The 21,962-nt window shown below is 40.7% G+C and overlaps 1 protein-coding gene across 1 annotated transcript in view; it reads left to right on the top strand.

The window, feature by feature from the left end:
- Nucleotides 1–21,962, top strand: part of NOX3 (NADPH oxidase 3) — a 64,754-nt gene that overhangs the window by 25,680 nt on the left and 17,112 nt on the right. Inside the window, exons 8-11 of the mRNA XM_049904507.1 lie at nucleotides 923–1,015; nucleotides 2,840–3,093; nucleotides 5,478–5,640; nucleotides 20,873–21,019. Of these exons, the coding sequence (XP_049760464.1) occupies nucleotides 923–1,015; nucleotides 2,840–3,093; nucleotides 5,478–5,640; nucleotides 20,873–21,019 (657 nt within the window). The remainder of the gene's footprint in view (nucleotides 1–922; nucleotides 1,016–2,839; nucleotides 3,094–5,477; nucleotides 5,641–20,872; nucleotides 21,020–21,962) is intronic.

Below are 21,962 nucleotides of genomic sequence, written 5' to 3'. Positions count from 1 at the left end.
TTTATATCCTACTACCTTCATGACTTTGGCCCAAGTTGTTTGATCTTGCTGAGCCTGTTTCCTCTTCTGTAAAATAAAGATAACACCATATGCCTCATAAGGTTGTTTGGTGTCAGATCTGATTAGAGGTTCTCAAAAATGTTAAGTTCCCTTTCCTTCCCTCATAGGAAGGAAGACACTTTATAGTGTACATCACATCTGGCACTAGAATCACTTGCTTGGCTATTGATTATCTATAATGCAGAGTTTAGTTATGAAAAGTTAACACAGCTGTCTGGGGTATTAAAAAAAGAAATTTTCAGTGTCCCAAATTCTCCCGAAAAATTGTTGAGGCATTTGTTCTGATTCTGCAAACTTAGATTTAGGGTGCTGAGAAATTAACAATGCTTTATCCTAGATTACGTTGGTTGTGTGTGAGTGTGTGTGTGCACACGCGTGTGCGTTTATTCATACAAACTTCCAAGTTGTGGTGCATTGTTGGCCAAAAAAAAATGACTATTTGTATTTTTTTTTAGTTTAATTTTCCAAGCCCTATGTTGGCTCAGTAATGTAGTTTTATAAGCCCTTGACTTTGGCTGAGTTTGGAGGCATTTATGACCCTATCATACATAACATAAACATCAATCTGCTTTCTTACTTTTTTGCAAATTCAATTATTTCTAATTACATAAAGATATCTTTGATTGACTAAGCATAAAAACAAATACACAAGAGTTTAATCTCTTAAATAAGCTTGTAGACTTCAAGGAATAACTGAATGTTTCAGTATTCAGTACAAGGAGACATCTTTGTTGTTGATAACTGGCCAAAGTTAAAGGACAATGTCTAAAGCCCATCATGTTATCTATTGATTTTTTTTTAATTGAAAATATTTGGATTCCGTTTTCATTTCCTTTTCCTCCCTCTCTGCTGCTCTCTGCAGGCTTGGAAATGGGTTTTAGGCCCTGTGGTTTTGTATGCGTGTGAAAGAATAATTAGATTCTGGCGATTTCAACAAGAAGTTGTCATTACCAAGGTATGCATGTAGCTTTATATCTGAATAAAAGCCTGAGTGTAGATGAAAATTTTTTATTAGCCCAAGTTTTTAATTTGCCCTTTTTATTGCAGACCTGACTGTAATTTAGAGGCTCATCTTCTGTTCTAATAATTGCTTGTATCCTGAGCATCTTTTAGTGTGACTAATTTTACTGAAGACAGGAATCAGGGCTCCAGACTGGTAGACAGAATTCCAGTAAAGGTTTGTGGCACAGTACTGGAATTATCTGTATTTCTCTTCACCTCGGTTTCTCTCTAGGAGGGAAAAAGGAAGCAAAGTGAGTATGCTTTACCCAGGTCACAGTAACTTGAGGTATAATGACTTCCTTCACCACGTAAAGACTCGGGTTTTGAAAATATTAAAATTATATACATGTATTATCAAGCACGTATACTCACACCGAGGGCTACTGAGCAAAGGACAAGAAAAATACCACCCTCAGGATCTAAAGGGGTGAGGGATCCTGGGAGCTTCAAAATGGAGCCAGGCCATATACGCTGCCCTACGCTAGTGAGTGGAATGCTCCTTGGTAGCATTTTCTAGTTTCGCTATCTGTTCTCCAATTTTTACCTCATGCTGGAGGAAGATATGAAAGGATAGATCAAGAATATATGTCTAGAATACTGAACAGGTACCAAATACTCTCCATCCAATTTTTTTAATGTCTGAGAAGAAATTTTCTGCCAACCAAACCTATACCACTTTGCTAAAATAATTTTATCAGAATACTCTATCTCCTTAACTATTTTCATGAAAGCAAATGTAAAGAAATTGCTTCATATTTCTGTTTTAAGCAGTTTCTATGTTGCTGTTTTTAAGTTAAGCACCAAAGGATGTCAGCCTATATCAAAAGCCAGACTGTAAAACTTCTGGAAACCCACTAGAGCGGTTACTAGGGAGAAAATTTAACAGCAGAATCAGAACAAATATCAGTAGGGAGAGAGGAACTTAGAACTAATGATTAAAGGGCTGTGCAATTCTCTTCTGAATTGAAAAATACCATCGAAGCATCTAGATACAGCTGGATTTTGTCCCCTTGGACCTCTGCCACAAAAGAAGACATCGGGTTGCCTGAAAAGACGTTTCAGAAAACAAGTTGCGAATCACAGAAGGGAAATTAAGTCTTTCCCTCTGATAAGCAGCAAGCTATCAGCTCCTATAAAAAAGCTATAAGAACTTTTGTGTAGTGCCTTCCTAAATCTGAAACTCAACCTAGTTAGAAGGCTGGACAAATCTTAATGAGCTCTACCTTGACTGAAGCAAATCAAAACCAACAAAATATTTCAGAATGAGTTTGAAGGTGGCTTTCCACCAAGCATGGATTAAAAACTAGGGTTAATTAACAAGGGATTAGAAAAGATGAAGATAATTGACAACAGTACCAAACTGTACCTAGATTTTAATAATATGGAGTGAATGTAATGACTATTTTAATAACTTTAAGTGTGATTGAAGGACAATGTATTCTAGCTTGGTTTCTCTAGGATCTGGCTAACTGGACTATGGAAAGCCTGGCCATTAGGGATCTGAGGCTGGATGCCATGTTGCATCTGGGTGCAGCTCCCCAAATTTCAGACATAGCATTTGAAAGAACTTCGTTCTTGCTAGATTTGCAAACCCAGACAGGAAAGTGATGTTGTAAATTAGATCTCAAAAAAAAAAAAGATTTAAAATTTTAAAAACCTTTGGTGGAATGAAGGCTATTATTATTATTATTATTATTATTATTATTATTATTATTATTATTATTATTATTACTTAACCTGAGTAAAAACACCAGTCAACTCTCTTGCTCTAATCTAGGTGGTAAGCCATCCCTCTGGAGTCCTAGAGCTTCATATGAAAAAACGAAACTTCAAAATGGCGCCGGGGCAGTACGTCTACTTACAGTGCCCTTCCATATCTGCCCTAGAGTGGCACCCCTTCACACTCACCTCAGCCCCCGAGGAGGACTTCTTCAGTGTGCACATCCGGGCTGTGGGGGACTGGACTGGGGCTTTTTTTAAGGCCTACGGAGCAGAGGGACAGGCCCGCAAGGAGCCCTGCTGGTTGCCAAGGTTGGAGCACATTTCCTTATGATGTAAAGTCTGTTGTTGTTAGCTGCTGTTGTCAGTCCCTGACTCATAGAGACCCCATGCAATGGAACAAAACACTGCCTGGTCCTGTGCCATCCCCATGGTTTGTTGTAGTTGGAATCATTGTGATCCGTATGCTTTCCTTGGCTGACTTTTGGAAGTAGATCACTAGGATCTTCCTTGTCCATCTTGGTCTGGAAGCTCTATTGAAACCTGTACAGTATTATAGCAACACGCAAGGCTCCACTGACAGATGGTTGCGTGCATTGGCCAAGAATCGAACCTGGGTCTCCGATATGGGAGGTGAGAATTCTGCCACCACTGAAATATTATAAGAGTGAGATGTTTCAGCACATCAGGGATGTGGAAGGAAGAATTACTGTACGAGCATAGAGGCTGGTCTAAATATTTTCTACTGTGGCTTCCAGCTTACATTCTCAATTCTAAGTATAGACTAATTTGTTTATTATGTATTCCCGTGAATTGTATGACACAATTCTTCTTTAGATTTAATTGCTATCTTTTTAAATGTGTCATGTTAATCCGAAATACCACTAATTATAAAAACAATTAACAATGAGACAATTTAATCCATGGACAATTTTATTTTTTCTCTCTATTCCCTTTACCTGATTATTTATAAAATAATCTACAGTGAGCTGAGATAGTAGCCCTTTCTGGTTAATGACCTTTTATTTTTATTCTTCCATTTCCATATATCAATATGCAATACAGCCTTATTAATTAATATTAATTTGAGGAGAGTTAATTTGAATTATTAGGTAGTCTGGCATATAGAATATTTTAACATAAACTCAACTGAACTTTCATGAACACATAGTAAGCCCAGTTGGGCCAACCTCATGTGCCTTCTATAGACACTCCTTAGGGACTGGTTGTGAATAACTTAGAAACCTTTTAATTAGCATATCTTTGTTCGTATGTAAATGTGTACTTTAAATAATAGTTGAGGTTATTTAATACATTCTGCTGACTGAAATATTTTAAACTTTCCCTTTATTATTTATTCAAAAAAATTGTTTTTGAACAAAAACTCCATGTCAGAGCGTGTGCAAGACCCTGGGACAGTAATAAGCAGAGACAGACATGGCTGTCTTATGGTTTAGTGATAATGACATATAAATCAGATCACACACAAAGAAAAACATTGTAAAATTACAACTATGATAAGTACTACAGAGGAGAGGTACATGGTGCTATAAATTAGATAAGAGAAGATTTAACGTAATCTAAAGGGTCCAGGAGGACTTCCCCAGGGAAATAATGATTGGAACAAGACCTAATGGAAGGGTAACTATTAACCAAGTAAGGAGAGAAGTCCAAGTATCCCAGCGTATTCCAATGAAAAGATTATCATGTACAAAGGCCCTGTAGCAGACATAGGCACCATGTGTTTTAAGAAATGAAAGAAAAGCCAATGTAGGAAAACTGGTGATGAGAGACAGGGAAGAATCCAGGGACCCATCATGCAGGACTATGTTAATGAAAATCTTATTTATTCCATGTATATGTTTTATCCTTGTAAGCAAAGACAAAACCTCAGGGCTGTCCCTCGCCTCATTACCACAGATTCTGAGTGAGCACGATCTAAATTAATGAGCTTTAGATATTCCATGTCTGGCAAATTACTTCAAAATTATGTGTATTCCAAATGAATGGCTTTCATTAGACTAAGATTATATAAACACACTAAGGAGTGTGACCAGACAAATGAAAACAGTGGAGAATTACATTCAGAAAAGGAAAGATAAGCCTTCTGAACCACCTTGATGCTTCTGCTTTCCCCTCTGATGGCAACTGGAAGAAAAGATCTCTTTCCCCAGACCTCATACGTGAAGAATCCCTGGGTAGTGCAAAAGGTTAACATACTCAGCTGCTAACCAAAAGGTTGGAGGTTTGAGTCCATCCAGAGGCACCTCAGTAAAAAAGTCCCTGTGATCAACTTCCCAAAAATGAGCCATTGAAAACCCCATGGAACACAGTTCTACTCTGACATCTATGGCGTTGTCATGAGTCAGAATTGACTAGACAGCAACTCGTGTGATGCTTGGAGTATGATGCTTGGAGACCAGACAAGTGTCCAACAGCTCTAAGAAACTCTAAGAAGCATGAGCCGTAGCAGAGACATCAGGGTTTGCCTTCCACGAATGGAGCCTGCCCATGAGGCCAGGCCTGGTATCGTCATGCAAAGCCCAGGCTCTCCAAATAGGACATTCTTGAGACAGAGTCAACACCTCTCTGTACACATTTATAACCCACATCCTATGCATAACACGGGCTTAAGATGGTTTTGTTTTCAAGAGCAGAATGTTCCAATGTCACTAGACTCAATGTTGTGTTTTTAGGCTGGCGGTGGACGGGCCATTTGGAGCCGCACTCACAGACGTGTTCCATTATCAGGTGGGCATGTGCATTGCCGCAGGAATAGGAGTCACTCCCTTTGCTGCTCTTCTGAAATCTATATGGTACCAATGCCGTGAGCCACAAACCAAGCTGAAGCTGAGCAAGGTATGGAAAAGTCATTAGTTAACCCTCGGCAAATTCTTGGGGAGGATTTTAATTAACTATGAGGGATAAACTCAAGAATGCTTAACTATACTTATGTTCTTAAAAATCTCTGTTCAGTATTACATTTATGAGAAGGGCTATGTCTAATCTTGTTAAAGATGACAAGACATAAATTTTATTGCTTCATTGCCATTACAGGACACGTAATTGCTCATCTCAGTAAAATATGGATGGACGGCAAATGGCTATGTGACTGGGCCACAGTTAGTAATATTAGCGGGCAGCATTTTCTGAGTCTTTTTAGCTTAATGATATCATTGCAGCTGAACAATTCAGTATCATCCTCTCATGCACACAGGGCCTTAACCAAGGAGCCAACATCCCAACTGTGACTCACTGGCCTGCTTGCTTTGGTGTGACCCTCCAGCTCTGAATTTTCTTTTGATCATTTCTTTAGTGTTCTCAGATTAGATTCCTCCATGATTTCCCTGCCTTCTGCTGTCCTATCTAGACACTTTATCCTGACCCTTTGAGCCTTTTAGGACGAGCAGCAGAAGATGGGAGAAGTGACACACAAGAATGTTGCTAACAAAGGGGACCCAGGGAGTCAGAGGTGCTGGTTCCAGTCCTGGCTCTGCCTCTTCTTCCCTAGTTGATACTTTGGCTGCATTTCCTCATCAATGAAGAGAAATGCCTGATGACACCAGCACGTCCCAATGTGCGTTCTATGGAACATCAGTCACATGACATGACCCACTAAAGAGAATTTTGTGGTCAAATGGACTTAAGAAACATGACTAAAACGTCCCTATCTAGAAGATTCCCATCATCCGCTAGCCCGCTACATGAGTTCTGCAGAGAATAAGCTCACTTAGCTTTGTTTCACCCACCATTCCCAAGCTTACTTTGCCGTAGAAACTTTGTCCACATGACACAAACTGAGGAAGGGTATTCTGGGAAACGGCTGGGGCAGGGCTAGACTGGAAGATCTCTGAAAGAGTAGAATTAGCTGTCAGTTCATGAGTTTCTAACTGATGGGTGCTTCACACACATTTTCTCATTTAATTTGTATCATCTACACAGCAACATTTTTTTTTAATTTTTAGTGTTTTAGTCTTTTTATTATACCTTAGATGAAGGTTTATAGAACAAACTTGCTTCTCGTTAAACAATTAATACATATATTGTTTTGTGACATTGGTTGCCAACCTCACGGCATGCCAACACTCTCCCCTTCTCAACCTTGGGTTCCCTATTACCAGCTCTCCTGTCCCCATCCTGCCTTCTTGTCTTTGCCCCTGGGCTGGTGTGCCTATTAAGTCTCATTTTGCGCAATAGCCTTTTAAGGTAGATAACACAAGGCCTGTTTTCCAGATAAGGAAACTAAGGCTTGGAGAGACTAAAGTGGCTTTCCCAAAAGCGCACAGGTAATAAAAGGCAGAATCAGGATTCAAACTCAGATCCATCTGGTGTGGGTACATGACGTGGACACACGGTAGTCGTGACTCCCACTACCCTCCTGCAACCCTGGCGCAGTACTGTGGGGAGATTGTAGGATTTCTGGTCCGAGAATCTGTAGCTCAGGCCTGACTCTGCCCTCTCTGAAAGTATCACCCTGAGCACCTCAGTTCAACCTTCGGCCTGGGCTTCCTCATCTGCGTTATGGAGAAGTGAGAATCCGTATCCAACAGGGAGCTCTAGTGCCAAACACTACAGATAAATGATGTGAGATATTCTTGTGTAGATTTGTATAAAATGATGTAGATGGTGATTATATCTGCCCAAAATGCTGAATAGATGGCTGCTACTGCTAATACCAGAGTCCCTGGGGAGTGCAAATGGTTAATGCGCTTGCCTATGAACTGAAAGGTTGGAGGTTCGAGTCCATCCAGAGGCTTCTTAGAAGAAAGCCTTGGTGATCTAATTCCAAAAAATCAGCCCTTGAAAACCCTGTGGAGCACAGTTCTGCTCTGAAACACATGGGGTTGTTCTCAGTCAGAATTGACTCCATAGCAATTATGGTTTTTTGTTGTTGTTGTTGTTTTTACGACTTTACCCATTTCCATTTTAATTCCAATTTTTAGCAGCCCAATATGACAGAGTAGAACTGTCCAATAGGATTTCCCAAGCTGTAAATCTTTACAGGAGCAGGTACCCACATCTTTCTCCTGCAGAGCAGCTCATGGGTTTGAATCATAGACCTTTTGACTAGCAGCTAAGTGCTTAACCACTGAGCAACGAGGGCTGCTACTACTACTAATAATAAACTAGATTTACCAAGCATTGACTATCAGGCAGGGAGCTAGGCATTTTACATACTACTTCTATGATTATTATTATTATTACTTGCAATTTTAATTCCCATTTTAGATGAGGAAACTGAAGCTAGACCACACAGCCAGTAAGGAATGATAGAGTCATGTTATTTAACGGTCATAATAACACTTTGAGATAAGTAATATCCTCAATTTGCCAATGAGGAACTGGAAGCACAGAGAATGTTATGTGCTAGTAAATGTTAAAACTAGAATTTGAATCTACGTCAAATCTCTACACCACAATAAGTTTAACAAGGCAAACAAAACACTGCCATTTTGTGTATGTGGCCACACAGCAATAGTGCGTTACTGCTTTGATGTTTAGTCAGTCTTCCTAAGCTCATTCTTCCCTCTTGCTCTCTACCAAGTAAAAGCCACCTATAGAGGTGGCTCATGGTTTCCATTGCACTAAATGTCCTGTCGTGTTTCCCATGGAGATGGTAAAGGATTGTGCATTTCACCTTCATTGACTTATTCCCTCAATGAATACTGTTTTAGTCTAGTGCTGCCATTACAAATACCACAAGTGGATGGCTTTAACAAAGAGAAATTTATTTTCTCACAGTCTAGTAGGCTGTAAGTCCAAATTCAGGGTGCCAGCTCCAGGGGAAGTCTTTCTCTCTCTGTGGCTCTGGAGGAAAGTCCTTTTTGTCAGTTTTCACCCTGGACTAGGAGCTTCTCCACGCAGGAACCCTGGGTCCAAATGATATGCTCTGCTCCTGGTGCTTCTTTCTTGGTGGTATGAGGTCCCCACTCTCTGCTTGCTTCCCTTTCCTTTTATCTCTTGTAAGATAAAAGGTGGTACAGGCCACACCCCAGGAAAACTCTGTTTTCATTGGATCAGGGACATGACCTGAGCAAGGGTGTTACATCCCACCCTAATCCTCTTTAACCACAGGCAGAGATTGTGATTTGTAACGCACAGGAAAATCACAAAACAGACGACAACCACACAATACTGGGAATCATAGCCTAACCAAGTTGACACATATTTTGGGGGGACACAGTTCAACCCATGAAAAATACTTATTCAACAACTGTTGTTAGGTGCCACTGAGTTGGTTCTGACTCATAGCAACCCTGCCCAGTCCTGCACCATCCTCATAATTTTGCTATGCTTGAGCCCATTGTTGCAGCCACCGTGTCAATCATCTCTCTGAATGTCTTCCTCTTTTCCACTGACCCTGTACTTTAGCAAGCATGATGTCCTTCGTAGGAACTGAGCCCTCCTGACAACATGTCCAAAGTACATGAAATGAAGTCTTGCCATCCTTGCTTCTAAGAAGCAATTTTGTTGTACTTCTTCCAAGACATATTGGTTCATTCTTTTGGCAACAACAACTGGGTACCAAGTCCTCTCATACTGACATTAAGAGTCTGCTTCTGTTCTCACCACAGACTGACAATAACTTCTTTTGCTCAGACTTCTAACACCTCTGCTACCTTCTTTGGATGTCTTCTCTCTTTCCTTCCTGTACTAGGATTCTCAACATATCTCACAGACTGGGAGCTCCTTGAACATGGCCTTTCTGGATATCTTCAAAATGCTTTTCATATACATAGAGGTGCTCTATAAATACTGAGCAAATCAGTGAACGAATGAATGTCCACATGCCCAAAGGAAGGGACAAATGGCTTCTAAAACATTTTCTGTAAAATTCTAAGCTAATAAGATGAATGTATCTCTTCCTCTTGAACCAAAATGACCATTCGTTCCGGAACCTTAAAATTAAAAAATAGATACCAATTCTTTTATTACAATATAGAGAGGAAACTCTTAAAAGAACAAAAAAAAATTATATTACTGCCTACTTTGTCACCATTCCATTGTCACTCTTGGACCCCATTAGTGGAATTTCTCAGGCTGTGGTAGTCGGAGGGCTCAGCAGTCACCACAAACCTGTAAAGTAGGGGTGTTTTTCTCTGTTCCAAATAACAAAAACCATAGAATAGGAAATTAAAAAATAATAATAATTTATAAAAATTTAGGATGACATTTGGGCAGTATTCAGCTGAAAATAAATGCAGAAATAATGGCCTATGAGGGAAGCTAGACTCAGAATAACGTGAAGGGTCCTAGTCTCCTGACTTTGCATCTGACAGTGAAAGCCAGCATCTGTACTTAGAGTGGATAGCGATTTCTTCAAAGCCACCCACCTGGTTAGCCACTGAGTCAGGACCGGAGAGGGTTTCTGATTTCCACTTCAAAGCTCTTTCAAGGAAGAAGTGAGTTTGACGTGCTATTCAAAGTTTGGGCTGAAAATGACACTTAAGATCCAATTCCTTCGAGTCTGCACGCATCAGAAAAAGTTTAGATATTTCTCTGTTTTAAACCAACTTGGTGTTTGTTTGAACACAGCTATCATAGGCTTATGTAACTAATATTTGTCAGGCCCACCCACATGCTTTTGGGATATAAATACTTCTCCTTCCACAAAACTGTCAGCATCTGTATAGTTTTTAAAGAGCAACAAAACAGCGCATGTTTTTCTAACAGTATCTTCAGAATTATAGATCTGGGCTATAGTTTTCATATTGTTCTTTTCTGTAGTGAAGGGAAAAAAAAAACAGCATAGAGGTTCAGAGCTAGACTTTTAAGCTTAAATGTTTAGCTGTAATTGGGTGGTATTTTCCCCTCCCTTTATACAAACACAGGTTGGCATAAAGGCACAATGATTTACATACCAGCCTCAAGCTGCAAATCTACAATAAAAAATTAGCATCAAAGTTTTCCCAGTTGTCACCATCGCAAACCATATCTCCTTTATCCTTCTCCTGTGCCATAAAAATACCTTCTGGAAAACTGAAGTAAAATGCAGGAGAATAACCAGTATAGGTCAGTTGTTGTTGTTGTTCTTAGCTGCTGCTGAGATGGCCCTTGACTCATGGCGCCCCACACACAATGGAATCAGACTGTTGTGATCCATAGAGTTTTCACTGGCTGATTTTTGGAAGTAGATTACCAGGCCTTTCTTCCTAGTCTATCTTAGTCTGGAAGCGCCCCTGAAACCCATTCCGCGTCAGAGCAACACATAAGCCTGCACCGATGGACTGGTGGTGGCTGTGCGTAAGGTGTTCTGGCCAAGAATTGAACTCCAATCTCCTTCATGGAAGTCGAGAATTCTAGCATTTTCTATTTAAGCTGATGTTTGAAAGGTTCTTCCTTCCTTACTATCTCTTCATTTTGAGGTAGTAGTGAGGGGAAAGGAGGACGAGCAAGCTGTTAGAAGAAGACTTCCCAAGGAGGCAAAATAGCAATAAGTAAAACGATGCCTTGCTGTGAAGAAAATGGAAAACACTTGTAATATATTAGAGGATATTTTCAACACAGCATGAGAGCCAAACTTCACTTGGTTGAAGGCAGATGAGAACACAATGTTCCTCTGGGATGAGGGAAGGGGGTGAGAGTGGTTGAGAAGTCTCTGGAATACTGTGTGGAGGAAGCAGAGGACTGAGGAGAATAAATGCCCTGTAGCAATAAAGGTATTCCAACTCCTCCCTAACGGGTATGATTAATTCTGTATCACACTCAATTTGTGAGAAGAGCTCTTGAAAAAAATTAGGACAGTTTGCTTGTGCAATCTGTCAAAATGATGAATGAAATAGGTGCGTATGAACGGCGAGGGAGGGAGAAAATTGCTGACATAAATATATTGGCTTACACATTTTAGTTCTCCCCAGTATCACCACCACGTAGACAGAACTGTGAGAACTGACAACTGCAAGATTTGGTCCATTTTCTTAACTGCATATGTGATCTTCAGACTACAATAAAATATAGAAAAGCTGAGATAATCTAATTTCTTCGTAAATTGTCTTCCTTCATCAGTTCGATAATACACAACTGTGATAATGGGCATTTATGGTGTGTCCAATGCAAAATGGCCTTTGGGTTCTTAACCTAATATAATAAACAGATAATTCAAATACAAAGACAGCATGGGCCAGTGGGAACAAGGGAAAGTGGCCAAGAAAGACAAAAATCCATACTGAACTTAAATATATTAATAAAACAAAGGACAGCCTGCTCCCTTTTCTAATGAATGAAAAATGCATTTAATTTAATCTGTTTAGCTTGAGAAATTATTTACTTTCACTTTCCCTCACACTGGAGCTCCGGCTACTCTTGGAATTGATCATCTGTTCAAACCACTGTGAGTGCTGTAATAAATTGAGCTGGAGAGCAGAAGGCCTTCTCTGCTGCTCGGAAGACACAGGTGCTCCTTGTTTTTCATTTTAAAAAAAAGCAAAAGCAACCCAAAGCAGAAGTCATGGAGTCCACTCCAACTCACGGCGAGCCCACGCGTGTCAGAGGAGATCGCTGCATGGGGTTTTCTCGGCTGTAATGTTTATGAAGTAGATCGCCCTAACTTTCTTCCAAGGCACCTCTGGGTGGGCTCAAACTGCCAACCTTTTGGTTAGTAGTCTAGTGCTTAACCATTCACATTAACCAAGGACCCTTTAAAAACACTTTAATGCCCTATTAGGCCTTACCAGGAAACAGTGGTGGTATAGTGGTTAAGAGTTCAGCTGCTAACCAAAAAGTTGGCAGTTCGAATCCACCATGCGCTCCTTGGAAACCCTATGGGGCAGTTCTACTCTATCCTCTAGGGTCTCTATGAGTCGGAATCGACTCGATGGCAATGGGTTTTCAATGGGTAGGCCTTACCACTGTCCTGTGGGGAGGTGACCGGTGTTAACATTTTTAATATCTTTGTTAACCACACAAGACATACATGGTTACAATCTCATTGTAAAAGATTAAAATATATAAACAGTCAAAAATCTCCCTTCATTCACTTCTGTCTCCCACACCAACCACCACCATGACCACTTTACCTTGGAGCTCACCATTAAACAGTTGCATGTATGCCTCATTCCATTAATTTTTCATGTATTTACGTGCATTTACTCACCTACACACTCATGTTGTTTTTACGTGAATATGGGTGTGTGTGGAGATAGATCTGTAACTTGTTTTTGTTTTCTGTTATAACATGGCTTGTAGCACTTTTCTTGTCAATGCGTAATAGATCTACTTCATTTTATCTAGTGCCTTCAGAGTATTCCATAGTGTGGATATCCCACAATTTACTTAACCATTCTACTATTAACGAATGTTTTTGTTGTCTGTCAAGTATTATTAACTGTAATTAGAACAAATGGAGGCACAAAAATGCCAGTTCTCAGCCACAGGGCAAAGTAGTAGTGTTATTGTTGTTGTTATACACCATCAGGTTGGTTCTGACTCATGGCAACAGAACAAAACACTGCCTGGCCCTGTGCCATCTTCACTACCTTTGTTATGTTTGAGTCCAGTGTTGCAGATACTGTGTCAATCCATCTCGTTGAGGGCCTTCCTCTTTTTTCCTGACCTTCTATTTTACCAAGCTTGAGGTACTTCTCCAGGGCCTAGTTCTTCCTGATAACATGCCCAAAGCACATGAGAAGAAGTCTCATGTTCCTTACTTCTAAGGAGCGTTCTGGCTGTACATCTTTGAAGACAGATTTGTTTGTTCTTCTGGCAGTCCAGGGTATATTCAAGATTCTTTGCCAACAGGATAATGCAAAGAAATAAATTCTTCTTCAGTTTTTCTTATTCATTGTCCAGATCTGTCATGTATATGAGACAATTGAAAAATATCATGGCTTAGGTCAGGCGCATCTTAGTCCTTGAAGTGACATCTCTGTTTTTAACACTTTAAAGAGGTATTCCCAATGCGGTACATCATTTGATTTCTTGACTGCTGCTTCCATGGGCGTTGATCGTGGATCCAAGTAAATGAAATCCTTGACAACTTCAGTCTTTTCTCCATTTGTCATGACATTGCTTATTGGTCCAGTTGTGAGGATTTTTGTTTTCTTTAAGTTGGGGTGTACCTGAAGGCTGTAGTCTTTGATCTTCATCAGTAAGTGCTTCAAGTCCTCTTCACTTTAGCAAGCAAGGTTGTGTCATCTGCATATCACAGGTTGTTAATGAGTCTTCCACCAATCCTGATGCCATGTTCTTCATTATATAGTTCAGCTTCTTGGATTATTTCATCAGCATACAGATTGAATAAATATGATGAAAGGATACAACACTGATGCACACCTTTCCTGATTTGAAACCATGCAGTATCCCCTGTTTTCTCCAAACAACTGCCTCTCGATCTATGTACAGGTTCCTCATTAGCACTGTTAAGTGTTCGGGAATTTCCATTCTTTGCAAAGTTATCTATAACCAGGAAAACAATTTTATAATTTTCTCTTTAAAAAGAGATCCACATAGAGGTAGAAGCCACATTAGAGTCTTCTCAGTAAGAAGACATATTTTCTTCAAATGATTTTTATCTATTGTATGCACCCAGGAATACCTTGACAACAACAGCAACAAAACAAAAAAAGGACGATAATGTGGTCGTTGTTGTTTACTGCTGTGGGAATCAGCTCTTAAGTACAACAGAACAAAACACTGCCCAGTCCTGAGCCATCTTCAGGACCATTGGTATGTTTGGGCCCGTTGTTGCAGCTGTTGTGTCAGTTCATCATTTTCCCTGACCGTATACTTTACCAAACATGATATCCTTTCCTAGTGACTGGTCTTTCCTGATGATGTGTCCAAAGTAATCGAGTCAAAGTCTTGCCATTCTTCTAAGAAGCATTCTGGTTATAGTTCTTCTGAGATTGACTTGTTTGTTCTTCTGGCAGTCCACGGTATATTCAGTATCCTTTCCCAGCACCACAGTCCAAATAAAACTGGGACCCACCTTTGTCAATCGTTTTTAGTCTTTAAATTTTTCTTAAAACTATTTTCCTTAATGCTAAGTATTTCATGACTGTCCTGCTACTGTTTACGGTTACAGCAGTACATTGACAGGGAACTGCCAGAAATTCAAGCCGGATTCAGAAGAGGATATGGAATGAGATATATCATTGCTGATGTCAGACGGATTTTGGCTGAAAGCGGGGAATACCAGAAAGATGTTTACCTGTGTTCAAAGTTAGCATTTATTGAGGAGGATGTACTATATTTTCTAAACACCAGCCTGAGTCTTTATCTTTTCGGAGACAAAAGTTTTTTTTTTTTTTGTAAAAAAAAATTAATTCCTTCTAAGGAAATTCTCCATCACCCTGCAGGTTTTGGTGATGTTTCTTTGAAACTCTATCAGGTATTATTTCTTTTGCACAGCGTGGAGAACAGAGGCATGCTGCCCAGGAGTAGCCAATCACAGTGCCCCTCCACTAGGCTCCTGGGTTGGGGAAGCACTGGTAAGGCAGCCCCCTGGTGCCCTGAAAACAGTCTTCTTGCTTGTTTAGCACACTTTGAGCCCTGGGGTACCCTCTAGCTAACAACTCAATTCCTCTTTAAGAAGTACGTCTTTATGATCAAAGTTGAGGTTCCAAGACTGGTGCTGGAGATAAAGTTTGATTTCAACTCTTCTCAGTGACCATCTCTGTAATTCAGGAGTGACTGGGAACACATGCTACCAACTAAGACACATGTCTTCCTTTGCTCTCTAATGTAAACGTAATGTATTCATTCTGTAAGCTCCTTCAAATGACAATGAGGATAATAACAACAGTCAGCACCTTCTGAGCTCTTAATATGTCTGCGAGACATTGTGCTACATACCTCCATAAACTATATTCTTCAGTCTTCACGACAACTCAGTGAGTTATTGTTCTGTGTTTATTACCATTTTATATATGTGGTGAGCTAGGCTTCAGTTAAATAACTTGCCCCCAGACTACACAGTTCACAGATGGTGAAGCCAAGAGCCAGTTACTCAAGAGCTCACCGTCTTTAATTGTTATGCTATACCAAATCCTAAACCTGCACCTCCATTTGCAATTTCTTCTTTGGAGAGGTTTGATGCCATAAACAAATAAAATTTTTGATGATAAATAGATGATCAGTAGATAGAGGATAGATGGCTGGATTGATCGATCAATTGATCAATTGATGGGTAGATTGATAGATAGGTGGTGTTGTTAGCTGTCCTCAAGTCAGCCTCTACTAATGGCAACCACAGGCATGACTGAAAGAAACGCTGCCCACTCCTCCACCATCTCCATGATCAGCTGCAGATTAGATTGTTATGATCCATAGAGTTTTCACTGGCTGATTTTTGGAAGTAGACCTGCAGGTCTTTCTTCCGAGTCCATCTTAGACCAGAAGCTCCACTGAAACCTGTTCGGCATCATAACAACACACAAACCTCCACTGACAGATGGGTGGTGGCTGCACATGAGGTGAATTGACTGGGAATCGAACCAGGGTCTCCCACATAGAAGGAGAGAATTCTACCACTGAATGACCAATGGGCCCTATATAGATAGATGGATAGAGGGAGGGAGGGAGATTGATGGATAGATGGACAGATGGATAGATGATAGATAGAGATAGATAGATAGATAGATAGATAGATAGATAGATAGATAGATAGATAGATAGATAGATAGATAGATAGATAGATAGATAGATAGATGATAGATAGATAGATAGATAGATAGATAGATAGATAGATAGATAGATAGATAGATAGATAGATAGATAGATAGATAGATAGATAGATAGATGATAGACAGACAGATAGATAGATGATGGATGGATGGATTAGATTAGTAGGTAGCTAGATAGACAGACAGACAGACAGACAGATAGGTAGATGGTAGATACTTTTTCCCCATTTTATCTTCAGGAAATAGATTTCAGATCTAAAGAAGTCCAGTCCCAAGTGTAGATGTGTTCTCTGCCTGTGTTTGGCGATGCCTACCCATGCCATAGCATGGTCTTCTAAGACGGAATACCTGAAATATCCACCTTGTGATCAGAGAATCTCCAAACTCTGGAAGTAAAATACATTGGTAGCTCTTCTGATTTCATTTTTTAGAATTGTTTATAAAAAATAGCACAGGTCCAGTCTACTGGCACCAGATCACTTTCACCTGGTCCATGTGAGCTACTGCAGCAAATCTGAGAGGTGACGGAGTGCACCCAGAGAAGGTGCCATGTGTAAGCCCAGACTTGCCCCATGGTGAACAGACGCAGCTAGGCTTGGAGAGGATAAGCCAGTGGCAGAACTCACCCCCACCCCATTAAAAAAAAAAAAAAAAAAAAAACCCGTTGCCATCGACTTGATTCTGACTCATAGCGACCCTACAGGATAGAGTAGACCTGCCCCAGAGAGTTTCCAAGGAGTGCCTGGTGGATTCGAACTGCTGACCTTTTGGTTAGCAGCTGTAGCTCTTAACCACTATGCCATCAGGGTTTCCCCCATTGCATTACACAGCCCTAAATTGGCCTCCCAAACCTTCTGTATGTTCTGTCCTTCTACAAGAACACATGGGATGAGTCCTGAAGGAGAAATAACTTCCTTGCTATGAAAGTTCAGAACGTTCGTTATTTTACTGAGGTTGACTTGAGCTTAAAACCTTTTAAAGTTAACCTTAAGTATTTTTGGCGTCTGATGTCAGGTACAGAATTGTGAGAGGCATGCTTTATACAGATGACTGATTTTAGGGTTGTTTTATTTTTGGAGATGTGGGGGGAGAGCGTGTTGAAGAACACAGATCACAGAGTGGTAGCCTATTGTTAGGGACATTTGTTCCTCTGTTGATGAGGGCCATCCTGCTGGACAAAATGCAGAGGGGTATTCTCTTGTCCCTTCCCAATGGGTATCCCCCACCATTAGAGAGATGAAAGGGACTAAGAGTAAATACCTTTTTCCTCTGTTCAAAGTCTACTTTCTTCTTTTCTCGCCTGAAGCACTTCCACTGAGTCTATTCATTTTCCCTCCATTGCCTCTTGCTCCGAAGATTCTCAGTGTCACCTATAAGTCAGTTACAGAGGGAAACACACACAATGCCATTACAAGGGAGCAAAAAATAGAAACGACTTGGCAAACCCTAGGAACACTGACACACAGCTATGCCACAAGAGAGTGAGGCCAAGAATGATTTCTATTTAAAGGCTAAGGATTAGTGTGTGGAGGAAGCTAAGATGAGGGCATTTTTCAGGTAAGAATAATTGGGACTGGATTTGAAATTGAAAAGTTTAAAAAAAAAAACAAATGTTTTGGCTTATTATTTATATATAAATGTATGTTAAGCATGTTCCTTAAAGGGTGGGAAATAATAGAAAATAAATCAAATGGTGTTTGTTCTGTACCAAAGGCCACCATTAATGCTCTTAGATAAAGCAAGCTTCTTATCAAGAATTAGAAGGGATGGGTAGAGGGGTACGTATTGCATTAAATTCAGTATTTTCCCTTTCCTACAAGGAGCAAAGCAAGTTAAAGTGAGGGCTAAGGTTTCCTGAAAATAGATTAGATACTATACAAACTGAAAAGAAAGGAGATAGCAGTGTTCATCACCAACACAGGATATAAAATCAGCCTCCTAACTGGTCTCTATTCTTCCACTCTTGCATCCCATGTTGCCAAGTCTATGTTCAACACAGCAGCCAGAGCGATCCTTCTGGAACAGTCATAAGATCATGTCACTCCTCTGCTCAACACCCAACAGTGCCTTCTCAACTCAGAATAAAAGTCAACATCTTCATGAGGCCCCCAAAGCCCCATAACATCTGCACCTCCCTGGCCCTCCCCTCCCCTGATCCCATACTCTGCTGCTCTGAGGGCTCTACTCACAGCGATCTCCTTGCTCTTTCTTGAGAGGTTCCACCTTAGGGCCTCTCAAGTCTCATTCCCTCCGTCTGGAGAGCTCTTCCTCTGACCATGTGATTCCCTCACCTCCTCCAGGTCTTTGCCTAGAGTCCCCTTCTCAGGGAGTCAAGTGAGTCCATCTTGACCACTCAATTTAATATCACAGCCCTTCTCAGCCTGACTGAGTTTTCTCTGTCACATTTATCACCATCTGACATAGTTTATATTTTACTTATTTATCCTCCTTCTTCTCCCTTAAAAATGCAAACTCCATGAGGACAGGTATATTTTGTCTTTTTTGTTCACTGTTATAATTCCAGAGGACTCCTTGGGAGGCACGAGTGGCTAAGCACTAGGATACTAACCAAAAGGTTGGCTATTTGAATGCATCCAGAGGCACCTAGGAAGAAAGGCCAGGTGATTCACTTCTAGAAGCTCACAGCCACTGAAAACCCTGTGGAGCACAGTTCTGCTCTGACACACATGGGGTCCCCATGAGTCAGAGCCAACTTGATGACAACTGGTTTGGATTTTTTGGTTTTGCAGTTACAGAGCTTAGAACAGTCCTTGACATATGGTGGGCATCCCATACTTATCTGTTGACTCAGTGAAGGAATGAATGACCATGGCCATGTTCACAGTACCTGTCGGGGGGCTAATGGGGCCATTCTCCAGAGGGAACCAGTGGCCCAGTCTACATCACAGGCCTGCTGCCTGGAGGTGCCGTATACTGATAATCTCCAGGAGGGATGAGGGTCAAGGAGAGAGAGAGGCACTACTTTTGGGGAGTAGTCATGCTTAGGGACTGGGGATCATTTATCCCGGAGTTAATATCGAAAGTACCTCTCTGAGCAGCAGTTGTCCAACAGACACATAGCCCCTAATTCTTGAGAGAAAAAAACTTATCCTCACCGGCTTTCCTCCTCCTGATTTTGAAAATTATAAATTCATACATAAACCTGAACTGGGTAAGATGTTTAGCCTTGAAATACATTCTGTGATTTTTTTCCTCATGAATTTGGTCTGTTAATTAAATCTCATCTATAACTTTTATGGTATGGTTATAAGCTTGGAAGTAGCCTGGCAGAGAGGGTCAGAAAGAGAATGCTGATTGACCACTGTAAGAGATATTTCCAGGTAGGGATACACCAAGGCAGACCCTGGAAACGAGCCCAGCCCCTGCATACCAGTTGCTGTCAAGTCAACCATGACTCACGGCCATCCCACGTGTGTCAGAGTAGAGCTGTCTGCCACAGGGTTTTCTATAGCTGCTTTCTCAGATCTCCAGGCCATTCTTCCAAGGTGCCTGTGGGTGGACTTGAACCTCCAACCTGTTGGTTAGCAGCCGAGCCTGTTAGCTATTTGCACTACCCATAGGCTCCACAGAGTCCACCACATAGATATTGTTTAAGAGTCGAGGTGTCTCTGCAGGAAGGAGGTCCCGGAGACAGTGTGGGCAGCAGAGAGTAAGAGCATGCAAAAAGTCAGGAGAATGAATAGAGTTATCTCCCATGGTTTCTTCAAGATATAATCATCTGAAACTCAGCACAGATATGAAGCTTTTATTTCAGCAAAACCAAACTACTTCTTGTCTCATGCTGTTTGCTAAGCACAGAATTTATGCCTCCACTTTAAAAAGAGAGAGAGTCTTCCTAGACATCATCTCATTATAGCAGCTGACACAGAAGCCCAGCCATCACCCACCAGCATTTCTGGGCACTGATGCATCTGGCTGAAGGGAGATTTCTGGCCTCTGTGGTTGATTCCGGAATTATCATAATCCCCACTCCCCAGAGGTCTCAGCTGCTGAAGTGGATTAGTGCACAAGCCTTCAGCATCTCTGGAGAGCAGAGTTCAAATCCTGAGCTTAGGTCATAAGTAAAGATGAAGGGCCTGGTCTCATGGTTTATCATCCTTTGGGGAGCAGAAAAGGGCACAGCTAGTTATGATGATTAATCTTGTTCCTGAGAAGCACAGCCAGCAATGTGGTGAATTGATCCTCATCCAGAAAAACTGGTAACAGCCCACAGGCTGCCAACTCTCTGAATTCCCTCTGGGCTCTTTCGAACACAACGTGAATTTTTTTTTTTTTTCCCCAAGAGAAATCACAGTGTGACTATTTGCTTCCTGGCAGAGAGAAGCATGTTATTTTGCAGAGGTGCCCATTTGGGCTCCAGTAATTTAAATGGAGATAAAATAGTCTGCAGTTATCAGCATATTATGAAAAGAGGGACCAATCGGCTCTCTTGCCTTCTGTCTTGACAGGTGTATTTCTACTGGATTTGCCGGGATGCAAAGGCTTTTGAGTGGTTTGCTGATCTCTTACTCTCGCTGGAAACACAAATGAGTGAGAGAGGAAAAGCTCACTTCCTGAGTTATCATATATATCTTACTGGCTGGGATGAAAATCAGGTATTGATAAGACTCTGAGTATAAGCAGTATTACCTAACTCGTCTAATAGAAGCAAAGAGCAAAAAGAAGAGGAAGCATTTCAATAATGAGCTATATAGTTGTTTGGTAGCGTGAAAGAATTACTATATGTTCTTAAAAAGGAAAGGAGAATAAAATAAAACCAGATGAGAAAGAACCATTCAAATCGTAGTGATAAAAGAACCTTCAGTTAACTTGCCAAGGAATAGAAAAGAAAGAGTCTGGTTAATGGACGACAATCCCAGATTTGGAGATCCAAGATAAACTATGTCATTAAAAGTTGCATTTGTCATTTTAAGAGTGACATCAAGCAAATGATATTTACTGGCTATATCATCTTCTTACACCCCTAATTGGTTCTAGTCCTCTGCTTGGAGCTGTTCAGAGTTAAATAGAGCAAGTTTCTAGGTGTTTGTATTCAAAATTGTGTATTGTAAGGTGTGTGAGTTTCCACAGAGAATACTATGAATACATGATTTATATACAGATTTCCTTTTTTTTTAAGGAGTTCCTATAAATTGTGTGCATGTATTTTTATTCACCCAGGATCAAGACAGTCTTGTTTTGGTGGGTGTTTTGCAGTGTGCTGTATTAGTGAAATACTAAGGTTGAGCTTACCAAAAATAATGTAGACCAAAATATTGCTTTATGGTAGTATTTTAATGTTGATAATATTGATTGATGACTATTACATTTTAATCCTCAAATATGGGAGTTACCATTGAAGTGATTACTAGGTTTTTAGAGGAGCCCTGGTGCGCAGTGGTTAAAGCGCTCAGCCGCTAAGATAAAGGAAGGCAGTTCGAACCAACCAGCCGCTGCAAGGGAGAAATATGTGGCAGTCTGCTTCAGTAAAGATTTACAGTCTTGGAAACCCTACTGGGCAGTTCTACTCCATCCTATAGGGTCTCTTTGAGTTGGAAT

Source organism: Elephas maximus, chromosome 1, assembly GCF_024166365.1.
Source record: "Elephas maximus indicus isolate mEleMax1 chromosome 1, mEleMax1 primary haplotype, whole genome shotgun sequence".
Lineage (NCBI taxonomy): Eukaryota > Metazoa > Chordata > Mammalia > Proboscidea > Elephantidae > Elephas > Elephas maximus.
Note: the sequence above shows the minus strand (reverse complement) of the source record. Positions and strands in the feature narration are given on the sequence as shown.